This window comes from Sminthopsis crassicaudata, chromosome 2 (genome assembly GCF_048593235.1).
Source record: "Sminthopsis crassicaudata isolate SCR6 chromosome 2, ASM4859323v1, whole genome shotgun sequence".
In the NCBI taxonomy this organism is placed as follows: Eukaryota; Metazoa; Chordata; class Mammalia; order Dasyuromorphia; family Dasyuridae; genus Sminthopsis; species Sminthopsis crassicaudata.
In genome coordinates, this window is record NC_133618.1 from 273,755,394 (window position 1) to 273,771,115 (window position 15,722).

Below are 15,722 nucleotides of genomic sequence, written 5' to 3' on the forward strand. Positions count from 1 at the left end.
CAATTAGTAATAATAATAATAGTTAACATTTATATAGTACCTACTGTTTGCTAACCACAGTAATAAATGCTTTACAAAATTATAGTATTTGGTCCCTGTAACAACCCTGGGAGGTAAACGTTATTATTATTATTATTATTAACCTGATCTGGGGATAAGGTTTACATCTTACCTCCACCACTTCCTAGCTGGTTGGTCATAGGCAGAAGATTCAACTTCTCTTAGGTTTCTTCATTCATAAAATGGAGATGATATTACTGGCATTCCCTCACAGAAATGTAAACTTTTAAACCCTTTATAAATGTGACTTGTGATTGCCAGTTAATTATAAGATGATATAGGAAAGCAGGGCCAAATGAGGTGTCATAGTGACTGGGGAAACAAAAAACTTAAGAGGTGGTCTCACCAGGAGATAAGGTTCTACTTCTTAATTTTCCATAGGTTCAATTCTGGAAAATATTGAGAAATCATTGGGGCTAGCTAACAAATCTTGCCACAACCACAGCCACAACTAGGGTGGAGTGACCAGGGCTTTGCCCCAAGGCACTGACCTCTGGGGTTGTACTTCTTCAAGTTGATTTAAGGAGTGTGGAGTTAAGTGGACCTTTTTTTTTTTTTCTTATTTGAGAAGTTGGTACATATTCCCATTAGCTGGAAATTTTATAAATCATCCTCTAGGCACTGAGGATCTCCTCTCCATCATTTGACAGGAGGATTAAATAGTGTGCTATTAAGATTCAAATAAACACCCTCTATTGGAGACTGGGACCAGGTGGTATTTGGTTTGTAAATCCAATTTTCATCCAGACTGAATTTTTCCTGACTGCAAGAATTCATAGTTATAGTTCTGTCTGTATCCCCCCCGTTCAAGAAGACATGAATTCAAATCTTGCCTCAAATACTAACTCTGGGAAAGTCATTGAATCTCTCTGCCTCATTTTCTTCATCTGTAAAATAGCACTGACTTCCCAGGACTATTGTAAGGAACAAGTGAAATAATACTGAAGAGCACTTTGCAGACCTTGAAGCACTATATAAGTTTGGGTATTATTTATTATTGATAGTAGAGCAGGAAAATGGGAAGCTTGGTTTGCATAAGTACAAAGTGGTGGGGCACTTAGAATTCTTGTCTGTTTGTGACTTTTATCAGCCATTTAAAACCAACCATTTTTAGGTGTGTTTGTGGAAAGGACAATAATCTTCTTTGTACATTACTCCCCATCTCCAGAGAGTGTCACTGAAAATAAATACAGGAAATCTTCCCTTCTGTTTGTTTTTAAATATTATCTTTGTTACCATAGATAAAATAGATTTTTATTGTTGAATCTTTTTTTAGTCATGTCTGACTCTTTATGATCCCATTTGGAATTTTCTGAGCAAAGATATTGGAATGGTTTACCATTTCTTTTTCCAGCTTATTTTGCAGAAGAGGAAACTGAGGCAGACATAGTTAAATGACTTGAACATCAGCCTTCCTGATTCCCAGCCGAGTGCTTTATCCACTGCACCATCTAGCTGCCATAGATAGATAGATAGCATTATACTTTTCCCCTCTCTTACACAGAGAAACATCCCCAAAACAAAGAATAAAAGAGAGAAAGCAGTTTAGCCACATTAATCAACATCACTTGAGTCTGATAAAATATGCAATGTTGCAAGTCTTTTTCTCTTGAAAATGATTCACCTTCCCCATCCCCCCTTATATTTGACCTTCCATGTATCATCCCTGTTTTTCAAATGAACCTGCTTTTACCAGTGAAATAGATCAGCAGTTACCCAATACCCTTTTAGTATGATGACTCCTTTTTACATCCCCAAAAAATAATGAATCACCCTCTCCACCTCAAAGAGTAGTTATACTATTAATGTTCATTAATAATACATTTAATGACAAAAATACAATATTAATTTGGATTACTTAATCATAGCAAAATCTACACACATGCAAAATATGGAAATAGGAGGTATGTTTGCTTATTCATATATTACCTGTGACCCAGATCCTATTCCCCAAATTTTGGGTTTATATGAACTCGGTCTATTCTCTGGCTGATAGTTTTTGGTCTGATTTTTTTGCACAACATGACAAAATGAAAATATGTTCATAAGAATTGTATATATTTAACCTATATCAGATTGCTTGCTCTCTTGGGGAGGAAGGAGGTAAGGAAGAGGAAAAGAAAAAAATTGAAACATAAAGTCTTATAAAAATGAATGTTGAAAACTATCTTTACAGGCATTTGGAAAAATAAAATACTATTCTCTATGACTAAGTCAAAAAGTTCATTTTTCTTTGGTTTTCATGCCTCTACTTATCTTTTTTTTCCCCAGAGAGATCTTTAATACTCCTGTATATTGTATGTCCATGTTTTCAGAAATGTGGTAGATCTCCATTACTCTACAAACTCTGAAGGAAATAAATACATAGAGGGCAACTTTTATTTAAAGTGGGAAAATATATTTAAAAAAAACCCTAGGATCCCACAAACAGGTAAATAAAACGCAGAAAATATTCACAAGAAGTCATAAATTCCTCTCAGAAGGGAACCAAACTCCATGGTAAACCTTAGAGGAACATCAAGTCCAACTAGGAGAAATCTCTCTTTTCCATAGAAAAGAGCCCCTTCTAGACTCAGAGTGCCCCTGTTCCTTGTATTTGCTCTAGAAGGAAAACAGACTTTGGGGCTGATGGATAAATAGCTTTCAACCCCATCAGTGGGATTGTGAAGATTGAATTTTGTTGTTCAATCGTTCCAAGTCACTTTGGGGTTTTCTTGGCAAAGGTACTGGAGTTATTTGCCATTTTTTTTTCCTCCAGCTCATTTTTCAGATGAGGAAACAAACAAATGAGTTAAGTGACTTGCCCAGGGTCACATAGCTAGTAAGTGTTTAAGGCTGGATTTGAACTCAGGAAGATGAGTTTTCCTGACTCCAGGCCTTGCCCTGTACTGACTGCTCCTTATGGAGTCTGAATATGTCACTGTAATAGGAGAAGTTTGGAGGGATTCCACAAAATCACAGCTTTCATCCCCTCAATATTCCTCTTGCTTTAAGGTCCATCTGAACAATCTCCTATCTTCAAGAGGCAAAATGTTCAAGAAATGTTGAGTCTCTGAACTTTTGAATAACTCCAAGGCTGGTTCTACCCACCAAAATCTTTCTTTTCTGCTAGAAGGCCAGATTCTGGGATCAAGCTGCTAAAAAAATTTCTCCTTTCACCTGTGAGGTAGGGTTCTAAGAACATCATCTAAAAACTTTCCTCTTCTGCCACACAGGCAGACACATCTACCTTTGCCATGTTTCTTTGCAAATTCTCAGTTCTATATTGTTGTTAGAGTGGGGAAATTCATTATCAGAATTCTTCTAGCCTGAAGTGGTGAGAAAGCTGGGGGTGAGTATAAGTAACTCCCATGTGTTTCTCTTCTAAGTTAGCTCTTGACAGTGAGGAAGAGGGGGGAGAGAGAGAAACTGGAGATATATATATATATATATATATATATATATATATATATATATATAGTTTTCCCCTTTAGTTTTCCCCTCTCCAACCCAATTGTGCTTTTCTGTGCTCTGCTCTGTCTTCCAAAAGCCAAATCATTTCAAAATATATATAGAACTTGAAGGGGCGTGCATCCCTGGGCCTGCTTAGTGGATATGAGGGCCAATACTCTCGTAATGCTGTTTTTTGGCTCTATAACCTTTTTTTCTTCCAGAATACTGTGATTTCAGGCCTCGCAAACCCATAGAGAAGTCTCAGCAACCTGAGAATTCCCTGGAACTTGGGGAGCCAGTTTTACATTTATCACTGGTTGGGGGTAGCCTTAGTCAAACTGAGACCTGTTGAAAACCTTAGCTTAAAAGACCATCTCCCATAGAATTCAGGACCATCTCCAGGCATCCTGATCTATATCTGGCCACTGGACCCAGATGACTTTGGAGGGGAAAGTGAGGCAGGTGACCTTGCATTGCCCTCCCTCACTGAAATCCAATTCACCTCCCTGATGTCATGGTCCTCTTTAAGTAGGAAGGACAAAACAACAACAAAGAACAAATAAAAAACAATGATTTTTTTTTTGGCTCTTTTTTGCAGACTAGCACAAAATTGGTCAATAGTTTAAATGTCTGCTATGTGTCAGGCATTGGACTAAGTGCTAGGAATACAGAGAAAGTTAGTTCCTAATCTCAAGGAATTTACAATCTAATGAGAGGTACCATATAAACAACTATATTCACGTAAGCAGGATTGAAGATAGCCAATAGCAGGAAGGCTCTAGAATTAAGGATGATCAGGAAAAGCTTCCTGAAATAAATGGGATTTTAGTTGGAATTTGAAGGAAGCCAGGAGGCAGAAAGGAGGAGTCCAGCAAAGAAGAAGGTCTTCTGACAAGGATGGACTAACTTTAGAAAAGATGGACTTAAGATTACAGGAAAGATAATGACAAATGTTAGAGGGGACATGGAGAACTGGGACACTGATATGTTATTAGTGAAACTGTGAACGTATCCAACCATTCTGGAGAGCAATTTGGAATTATACTCAAAAAATTATCAAACTGTGCATGCCCTTTGATCCAGCAGTGTTTCTACTGGGTTTATATCCCAAAGAAATCTTAAAGAAGGGAAAGGGACCTGTATGTGACAAAATGTTTGTGGCAGCCCTTTTTGTAGTGGCCAGAAACTAGAAACTGAGTGGATGCCCATCAATTGGAGAATGGCTGAATAAATTGTGTTACATGAATATTATGGAATATTATTGTTCTGTAAGAAATGACCAACAGGAGGATTTCAGAAAGGCCTGGAGAGACTTACATGAACTGATGCTGAATGAAATGAGCAGAACCAGGAGATCATTATACACCACCACAACAAGACTATACGACAACCAATTCTGATGGACGCGACTCTCTTCAACAACGAGATGATTCAAACAAGTTCCAATTCTTTAGTGATGAAAAGAGCCATCTGTACCCAATGAGAGGACTGTGGGAACTGAGTGTGGTTCACAATATAGCATTTTCACTCTGTTGTTGTTTGCATTTTATTTTTCTTCTCTCTCTCTTTTTTTAAACTGGTTAGACTTGATTTTTCTTGTATGGCATGATAATTGTATAAATATGCATTCATATATTGAATTTTGATGTACATTTCTACCATGTTCTAATTCATATTCATTCCATGAATAGAAAGAGGGAAGGGAAGAAAAGGACAAGAGAAATAAAGGGAGGGAGAAAAAAGGAATGAGAGAAAAGGGGGAGAGAGAGAAAGAGAGATAACATTGGGGAAACAGAGAGAAAGGGAGAGGGAGGAGACAGATAAAAGAGAGAGAAAAAGAGGGAGAGGAAAGGGAGGAGGAGAAAGATCAGGGTTTTATGTGAATTTCTTTTATCATTAGTGATTTAAAACATCTTTCATTTAGTTGTTAATAATCTGCAGTTCTTTTGAGATCTTTAGCTCAATTGTAAACTAGGGATTGGCTTCTTAATATTATCCTTAAAATCCATCATGGAGCCAAATAAGTGAGTTCACTTTCCATTTCAGAGGCCTCTGGTTCTAGCCCAGGCCTGATAATTGTGGATGTGTACCAGACTGAGGCAGACTTTCTGGCATCTTGGTCAGACCCAAGGGAGCCCATTGCTTTCTCCTTTGGCTCTCTTGCCCATTTCCTAGTTCTCTTTATGAGTACTTTCATCCATTGAAGCAGAAACAGTAGAAATAAAACCAACTTAAAGAAAGCTTTGCCTTGGTCATGTGAGTGACAAGATCATGTCTAGATATTTTCTCTTATCTCCGTGGCCTCTCAAATTTCTTCAGAACAGAAATAATGTGCCAAAGATTAAGCAACTTCAGCAATCTCCATAGTTCAAAACACTCAGAATAAAAAAAAAAATAAAAACCCTAATCCCAGGAACTGATATTCACTGACCCTGGACTTTTTCATTACCCCTCTTCCAATTCTTATGCTACTGGTAGCAAGGTTGTGCTAGCAGACTTAAGTATCCCACATAGGCTTATATCAAAGCATATCTTTATACTTCATTCTCCCTTTCCCTTTTTCAGTGCTATGGGAATTATGGTTCCAACTCTGCAGATTGTTTAGACCCTGAAAGATAGTTTGGACACAGCCCTTCAGAAGCAAAAACTTGCCAGGGCTGCAACCCAAAAAACACCAAAGCTACAAAGCTCTGAACAGCTGATGCTGAGGAATACAGACTCTGGACTATCAGTGCTGATGAAGATGGAATGGTGGGAAACTATGTAGAACTCTACTAAGCCAAAAGTCAATTGAGGCAGAGACCTAGGCTAGTGAATCATTAATTGCCAAGTATAGGAGAAGGCTAATGTACTTTGAGATCCAGCCTCCAAGGAATCCACAATCAGAGGGGAGAAGTCAGGAAGTGAGTAATAAAGGAAATAAAGAAGAAGAAAGGACTAAAAGCACTAAAGATTTGAGGGGAGAATAAAATTTAGCTGTGTGACCCTGGGCAAGTCACTTAATTCCAATTGCCTCGGAGGAGGAGGAGGAAGAAGAGGAGAAGGAGGAGAAGGAAGAGGAGGAGGAAAAGGAGAAGGAGAAGGAGAAAAGGAGAGGGAGAAGGAGAAGAAAACTTAAAGACATAAGCTGATAAGTCAACATGAAAAACAATAACAACAGAAGGAAATATGGCCTCCAGATCTAACAAATAAGTTGAGATATCTGTGAATAAATACTGCAAAACAAGGAAAATGATCTAACACTTGATGAGTCAGAAAACCCTGAGGAATTTGAACATATTCTTCCTGAGTGGTTTAAAAAAAATGAGAATTAAAGCAGACTTTATGTCCCGTGTAAAAAAATAATATATCTGCAATGGCAAGTCTCACCAAAGAAACAAAAAGAGAGAACAATAGGTTGGGAGTGTAAATACACAGACGTAAAAAACAATTTAGTAGAAGAAAAGCAAAAAACAAACAAAAAACAAACAAACAAACAAAAACAATAAAATTAAAGAAAGGCTGGTAAGGCATTCAGCTAAGCAAAGTCATTTTTGAGGCATTTAAGGAAGAAAATAGGACAACAAAAGAAAATGGAACAAATTTGTCAAAATTACTTATATTGTTTTCTCCATCAAACATCATATTTAGCTCCTAACATCGTTGTCCTTGTTGTGATTTTAGATTAGGTAGAAATGTCACACAAAGGGCAATGGAGAGGCCCTTTTGATGGGTGAAAGATATAGGCTGCAATATAAAATCAATGAGGAACTCTTAAAAATAGGAGTAATGTCATTGAGGAATTGTATGATAAGAAGAAAAGGATTTGTAATGTGTTTAGGCTATAGAATAACAGTCAGAGGGTTCTACTAGTATTTTTGTAATGTCAGGAGAAAATAAGGATAACTTCCAGTTCATCTGAATCCCCTGCTGAATTTATGAGAATTTATTGGACTTCACATATCCAAAACTCATGTAGGATGTGCTGCCTCAGAGCTGAAACTTCTGAAGTACAGCCAGGGTCAGATGAAACCAGAGGGGCTATTGATTTCTTATGCCTTCTGGGTTGGATAGAATTAGCATAGGGAGAAACTTGGGTTAATTCTAGACATTTGATTGAGAAGATTTGGCTAGGGGGATCCTGGATAGGTATATTTGGGTTGAATGGAAAGAAGGAAAAAATCATTTCTTAAGTACCAGGCACTTTCCAAATATTATTACTTCATTTGATTCTTAAAATGATACTGGGAGATAGGAGTTATTATAATCTTCAATTTACATTTGCAAAACTTATAATGGCAAGAGCCATCTGCATCCAGAGAAAGGACTATGGGGACTGAATGTGGATCATGACATAATATGTTCATCTTTTTTGTTATTATTTGCTTGTTTGGTTTTTTCCCTTTTTGATCTGATTTTTCTTGTGCAGCATAGTAAATGTGGAAATATGTTTAGAAGAATTGCACATATTTAATCTACATTGGATTATTTGCTGTTTAGGGGAGGGGAAGATAGGAAAAGAGGAAGAAAAATGTGGAAGACAAGATTTTGCAAGGTGAATGTTGAAAACTATCTTTGCATATATTTTGAAAAAGCTATTATAAAAATTATATTTGAAGAAACTGAGTCAGACAGAGGCTAAGTCACTTGCCCAAGATAACACAGCTAGTAAATGTGTGAGTTTAGCACTCTCTCCCCTAATCTACCTCAATGGCTCTGAGGGAGCAGAAGATCCTTGTTAGCCATGTACCAGAGGACTTCACACAGAATCACAAAGAAAGATGTGATTACTGCATTTTATAAATATGACAGGAGAATTGAATCAAATAACAAATGATGGTGAAAAAAATGTCCTGTAATTAAAAAAAAAAAAGTGATTACTAAGGACCTTGAAGAAAGCTAACTTGACTTTTTATGCTCAAGGAATTGGGATTAAGTGACTTGCCCAGGGTTACACAGCTAGGAAGTATCTGAGACCAGATTTGGCCTCAGGATCTCCTGACTTCAGGGCTGATGCTCTATTCACTGTGTCACCTAGCTGCCCCTACTGGAAGAGTTTTTAACATCACTATGGTTACTTAGATCAATGCCAAAAAAAAGCAAAAAAAACCAAAACTGGATGAAACCATTTCTCTTTTGTGAGTATCTTCTGATTCACACAAGAGACTGAACTGTTTTTCATACACTTTCTCTCTCTCCATATCTCCAATAGATATTGTTACATAAGCCATATTTAGATATCAGATTCAGTCACTTCCAGTCATTTGACATAGAGGTTAAATTTTTTTCTTATTGTAAATAAAACAGCTATGAATATTTTTGTACTAACAGTTTCTTGTCCTCCTCTTTTATGATATTATTAATATGCAATCCTAGCATTGGAATCTTTGGGTTAAAATATATTTAATTTTGTAATTGATTGCATATTGCTCAATTGTTTTGAGTCTATCTTTAGTCCTTTTTGAACAATAAAACAAAGTACCTATGTCTCCAAAGGTCTGCCAATATTATACTTTCTTTATTAATTTTGACAATTTAGTAAGGGTAAGGTGACATCAAATATTTCGTGATATACATTTCTCTGATCATAAAGGAATTTTAGTTTCTTTTCATATAATTATCAAATACTCATAGTTCCTCCTTCTAAAAATGTTTGCATACTTTGATTATAGTGTCACTGTGAAGTGTGCATTTCTTGTATAGTTATATGTCCATTCCTTATAAATTCTGGATAGCTGACCTTTTTCTGATGTATTTACTACAAATATTTTTTTCCAGTTGGTTTCTTTTTCATTTTACAAACATCACATTTGTTGTGAAAATCTTTTTATCATATATGATCAAACCCATTGATTTTGTCTCCAATAAATCCCCTCAATTGCTCAATTCAGAAATATTTATTAAATACTATATGCAAAACACTATGCTAGAGGTTAGAGAACCAAATACAGTGAATGAGACAAACCCCTCTCAATAAAGAGCTTACGTTCTATTGGGAGATACAATGAATACACATATTAATTACAGTATACATATATATATATACAATGTAATTATGAAATACATACATATAAATATATACAAATATTCAAAGTAATTAAATATAAGCATTTGTGAGAAGGGCATGAGTGGTAGAGAAACCAGGAAATGCAGAAAATGATGCTTGAACCTCCTCTTGAAAGAAGACAATGGGAAGGAGAGAGTTTGTTTCAGCTATAGGGAATAACAAAGGTACAAAGATGGGAGATTATGGTGTCATGATCTATTAAAAATTTGTCTTCTCATAATTGAAAAAAAAACCCAGAGTATCCCTTTCTCTTTCAATTTTCTCCTGATTTTTAAAATTAATTTAGTTACTTTTTTAAAAAATAATTTAGATCATGGGTGAAAGTAAAATTTGTCATAGTTTATAAAGTTCTAAACACATAATTTTACCAATAATTTTTAAAAATAGTAATCCCATTATCTACATGTTTGTGAAATGCTGACTTCAATTTTCCGTTTTATTGAATTATTTCCTTTTTTTCTAGTATCCCTTATAATTATACAGTTATAATTATATTTAATGCATTTTAAATTCTGATAAAGCAGGTCCTCCTCCACTTGTTTGTGTTTTTTTTTATTCTTGACAGTTATAAAAATGCACAATGTTTGAAACCTGAGGAGAGAATGATCACATTTACTTGAGGGAAAGGAGAAATGGTGAGAGTTGGTGGCTTTAGTACTCCTGATTTGTCCTTTAAGGAAGGGGGCAATTTCAGTGAGTTGTGATGAAGAGACTGGTCAAAGCATTGGGGGATAGTGAATGCAAAGGCATGAACCTGGAAACCAACAAAATGAAAACAGAAGACAGAATAGTCTGAGTGTGCAGGATTGAAGAATGTCTTTTAGGAGGATAGTATAGGTTAAGATTGGTCAGGCAGGTTGGAGCCAGATTATGAAGGGCATTTAAAATTTATTTGGTGGGCAATGAGGAGCCAGTGAAGGGTTTTTGAGTATAAGTGTGATATAGTATGAAAGATCCATTAAAGATGGGTAGCCTGGAAGCAGGAAGGACTACCAGTAACTGTAAGACTTACAGAAAATGACAAATGTGTGAGGACTTTGAAAAGCATTACTTTTAATAAAATATAGAATTATTGGGCTCCTAAGTGGGGCATTGGATAGAGCACTGGGCTCGGAATCAAGAGGACTAATCTTTGTGAGATCAAATATGGCCTCAGACACTTACTGTGTGACCATGGATAAGTCACTTAATCTTGTTTGCCTCAATTCCTCATTTGTAAAATGAGCAGGAGAAGGAAATGGCAAACCACTCCAGTATCTTTGCCAAGAAAACTCCAAATGGGAACACAAGAGTGAGTCACGATTGAAACAACTCAACAAAAAGGATTATTGTTATACTATAAATAAATAAAAGACAGCATGGCATTGTGGATTGAGATCTTAATTGGAGTAAGAAATATGGATACAAATCTTGCATCTGACACTACTAGCAGTGAAATTCTCAAAAGTTACTTAACTTTACAGTATATCAGACAACTCTGTTAAGATCATGAAGTGTAGACATCTACTAATGCTAGTCTGCATTGGTAAAGTGGAATTTCCTCACTGAGAAATATACAAATTAGTGTATTCAAATCTGAGTAGTAACAATAAAATTTGGGTGACTTGGCTAGAATCAAAAACTTATTGAGAAATCAGCCCTTTGGAGTCAAAGCAAGGTTTCAAATTTCCCTGACAAGTAGGTGAGGTGACCTAAAGATGGCTTCTGATACTCCCTTCTGGGGCTAGCCATCCTCTACGTACCTAAAGCTGTGACTTAATCCTACAGAAATGCAAAGAAGATTCTTAATGGAGACAGGTGTGCCCAGTTCACTGGGTGAAATGTATTGGGCGTACTGGCTCCTCCTGTCTATTGTCTGCCAAAAGGATGGGCAACAATTAAGGGAGCTATGGGTGCTGATGACACAGGGAGAATAGGAAAAAAAAAAAAGAAATTGGGGAGGAGGAATTATTTAAGAGGTAAAAAACATACAAGCAGAATGTGGCAGTGGGGGAGCAGGAAATACAGAAAAATGTCGAAAATTCAGACCAACAAGAAGACAGAAAGAGAAATATAGACTGCAGGATTAAAGAAGAGTGGGAAAAGAAAAGAAAAATATAAAGAAAAATGGAGATATGAAAACACAAGGAGGAGAAAGAGGATAATATCAATGAAATGATAGAAGAGAAAGAATAGAGAAAGAAATGAATTGGTCAGGAGATATAGAACTGACATTGAAGCTTAAAGTTCACCCAGTCCAACCCCATAATTATTCAGATATAGAATTTGAGACACAGTGTATTCTAAAGAGATCATAAAAAAGAGAAAAGAACCAACTTGTGCAAAAATGTTTGTGGCAGCCCTTTTTGTAGCGGCAAGGCACTGGAAGTTGAGTGGATGCCCATCAGTTGGGGAATGGCTGATTAAGTTATGGTATATGAATGTAATAGAATACTATTATTGTATAAGAAATGATGAGCAGAGTGATTTCAGAAAATCCTGGAGAGACTTGAAGTGATGCTAAGTGAAGCGAGTAGAATCAAGAGAACATTGTACACAGCAACAGAATTACGGGATGGTCAACTGCAATGGACTCAGCTCTTTTCAACAATGAGGTGATTCAAGGCAATTTCAATAGACTTGTGATAGAAAATGCCATCTGCATCCAGAGAGAGAGAACTATAGAAACTGAATGTGGATCAAAGCATTGTATTTTTACCTTTTTTGTGGTTTGTTTACTTTTTTTCTTTTTCATAGTTTTTTCCCATTTGATATGATTTCTTTTGCACAACATGATGAATATGGAAATATTTAGAAGAACTATACATGTTTAACCTACATTGAATTGCTTGCTGTCTTGAAGAGGGAGGAGGTAAGGAAGGGAGGAAGAAAAATTTGCAATACAAGAGTTTGCTAAGATGAATGTTGAAAACTATCTTTGCATGAATTTGGAAAAATGAAATAATATTTTTAAAAAACCTATAAGAAAACAAAGAAAAGATGATGGACAGTTTTGAATTCCATGTCTTCTATTACTATATACGCTTTCTTGAAATGGAAATTTAGTGCTACATATTTTGAATCCTCTCATGTTCTGCTGTGCACGTGATGATGTTTTTCTTTCTTTCTTTTTCTATTTTATATTTAAGTTTTAAATAAATAAATGCATTTTTAAAAAGAATTTGAGACCCAAAGAGGTTAAATGCCAGCTTCACACAAGTGACAAAGCTGGGATCCAAACACATGATCCTAGACTCCCAATTTAGTATCCTCTTACACCACTGCCATGTCTTTCTTCAATAAGGAAGAGAGATGGCAGCTAGATAGCACAGTGGATGAGCACTGACCCTGGAAACAGGAGAACCTGAGTTCAAATTTGGCCTCAGACACTTAACCCTTCCTAGCTGTGTGACCCTGGGCAAGTCACTTAACCCCAATTGCCTCAGCAAAAATAAATAAATAAATAATTAGGAAGAGAGATAACTGGTGGCAGGGAGAGAAATGTGAAAGCTACATTGACAGAGGAGATAAATGGGATACAGATTGGACCCATGATTTTGTTGCTATAGGAAACTCACAAATGAAAAAATTCCTTTAAACAATGTAAAGGGCACTTTCAAACTTTAAAGACTTGCTCTAGATCTTTGCCCAGGATCACATAACTAGTATGTGAAGAAGCAGGACTTGCTTGCTCAGAAGACAAATTTTATCCACTTAGCCATGATGAAATAATGAATTGTCCACAAAATAATCCAAGAATTTTTTTATTCCTAATTATCGCTCTCACGATGTAACATTTCTTCCTCTGAGAGCCCAGGTCAAGAACTGGAAATTCAATCCTTTCCTGTACAGACTGAAGAACTCCCCTCCTCCCCCCCCACATTCATCTCCGGTGTTTTTCAGCTAGTTCAGCTTCCGGGAGAGAATATGCTACTACCTGTCCATAGCCAAGAGTAGAGTTCTTCCGCGCAGCACCTGCGGGCTCATCACCATGACAACCCAGGGGCAGCCAACTCCGTTGGGAAGGCAGCAGCCAGGACCAAATACCGCGGTCCTGGGCTGTGCGCCTGCCCCTCCAAGAACTTTGTTCTAGGCTACAGGCTGAATTGAATTAAAGTGAAATAAGACAGAAACTTTGTCTCCCAGAAGGAGACGGATAGAAAGTAGAAGGAAGATTTTTAAGAACTTAATCTTACTTTGGCCAATGGAGGTGAGGAGTGAGGGGGTTGATGGAGAGGTGATTGTATTTTCTAGGTTGTTGTTTTTTCTTTCTGCTGAGATCTTTGAGTGAATAGGAGAGTAGGGAGAGGCAGATTATTAGGTGGTTGGCGTGGTCCCCAAACTATCAGCCAATAGCAACAAGCAAGTCATCAGCACACATGGGAAAACATTTGGATTATAAATAAATAAATCTTTATTTGCCCACTCCCAAGGGGGCAGAGTGTCTGATGGGAATCTCATTCCATGCCAGAGAAAAGAAAGGAGAGGGAGGGCAAGGTGGGGCCAATGGGAGCAAACAAAAGGGACCCAGGGGAGAAGGGGGCTCAGGGCGAGCTGGCTGAGGCCACAAAGATGTCCTTGTAGCCTTTGATCTCCTTCACCTCTGTACAACTGACCAGCACTTGAAGTTGCCTGGCTCCTTCTTTGGTGGGGATTAGCTCTACTTCGGCTTGCATGGTGTCTCCAGATTGCAAGGTGCCCAGGCTAAAATTCAGAAAGGGAAACAGAGGCTGCCAGTTAGTGTTTAAAAAAAAAAATCATCGCCCTGCTAGTGCTTTCCCTCTGGGATTAACTCCTATTTACTCTCCATTTATCTTCCCTGGATAGAGTTGTTTGCATGTTGTCTCCCTCATTAGATTGGAAGCTCTCTGAGGACAGGAACAGTTTTTGCCTTTTTTTTCCCTCCTCCCTTAGCACAGTGCCTGATGCAATTGATAAATATGTTTTGACTTTATTTAGTTCTTTTTTTTTTCAATGAATGAGCATTTGTTTTCTCTCTTTTCTATCTTCCTCCCAGATGGTGTCTTAAAGACAGGTATAGCATGTAGTTTCCCCCTCTCTGTAGCTAGGAGAATCCCGTTGGGTCCACCTGAGGTGTACTATAGTATATATAGTCTACACACACACACACACACACACATATATATATATGTATATGTATAGTCTCTCATGCTGAGACTGAAAATAAAACAGTGGAGGAGGGACTATTCCAGAAAAAGACCACATGCTAAAAAGCTTTCTCCATTTGAGAGCAAAAGAAAAAAATCGCAGGGAGGAACCCAAGGAAAAATCCTAAGATTTTTATCTGGAAGAGTCCTTAGGGATCATTGAGCCTTCTGCTCTCTCTCTTTATACATGAAGAAAGTGAAATGGGTAGATTAGAACCCAGGCTTCTGACCACAAATCCAAGCATCCCATTCAACTGTAAGCTCCTTGAGGACAAGGATTGTCTTTTGCCTCTTTTGCCACACAGTGCTTGTCACTTAATAAATGTTTAATGATTGATTGGTTGCTCTTTTCCCCTTTAATCCACTGACTCCCAAAAGAAATCCATTTGGCTTCCTGCCCAGCTTTACTTACTCAACTGTCTTTTGTCCTTCCATCAAGCCGCTCCCTTCCAGCACCAAAACACAGTTCTGAAGTGGTTCATCCTGAGTATTGGTGAAGCTGATGGAAACTCTGAGTTTCTTGCCCACCACTGCCTGCCCAAAAACCTACAGAAGGAGAATTTGGAATTGTTTGTGGCCATTTCTCTTTCTGCAAATCTTATATTTATACACCATCCACCTCTCCTTACTTACATCCAGGTGTGTTACTTAGAAGAATAAATATTGACTTTAGGGAAAATCTGGAACTGAATGAACTTTTTTTTTAGAGTAAACAAATGTGTCATCTTTAGGATATAAAAATAATGCTATGGCCCAGCACCAGTAGTGCATGTGTTTCCAGTTATTTTTCCAGTGGTGGGAATGATTTTGTGCTTATCCACACTTCTTTACTCAGTCTCCCATGATCCACAATACATATCCAAACAGATAGCTGGCCTGGATCAGGGGTTCTCTATTTGTGAAATTAACCTGCCTATGTAAGTTGGTTATTTTAGCCTCTTTTGATCTAGTTCTGACCGGAAGGGCTAATTACCCAAAAACTTTGTTTTGGCTACATTCTGACTTGACCTAAAAATCCAGGATTTTTCCTTTACGTA

The 15,722-nt window shown here is 37.2% G+C and overlaps 2 protein-coding genes across 2 annotated transcripts in view; both read right to left on the reverse strand.

The window, feature by feature from the left end:
- The window catches only part of TGM5 (transglutaminase 5), a 65,062-nt gene extending 51,191 nt beyond the window's left edge, over positions 1-13,871 (reverse strand). The window contains exon 1 of the mRNA XM_074289421.1: positions 13,714-13,871. The gene's annotated coding sequence lies outside the window, so the exon portion shown is untranslated. The remainder of the gene's footprint in view (positions 1-13,713) is intronic.
- Positions 13,872-13,920: 49 nt separating this feature from the next.
- TGM7 (transglutaminase 7) overlaps positions 13,921-15,722 on the reverse strand; it is a 48,772-nt gene continuing 46,970 nt past the window's right edge. The window contains exons 12-13 of the mRNA XM_074289422.1: positions 15,098-15,231; positions 13,921-14,221 (exon numbers count right to left, since the gene is read on the reverse strand). Coding sequence (XP_074145523.1) covers positions 14,062-14,221; positions 15,098-15,231 — 294 coding nt within the window. The 3' untranslated portion in view covers positions 13,921-14,061. The remainder of the gene's footprint in view (positions 14,222-15,097; positions 15,232-15,722) is intronic.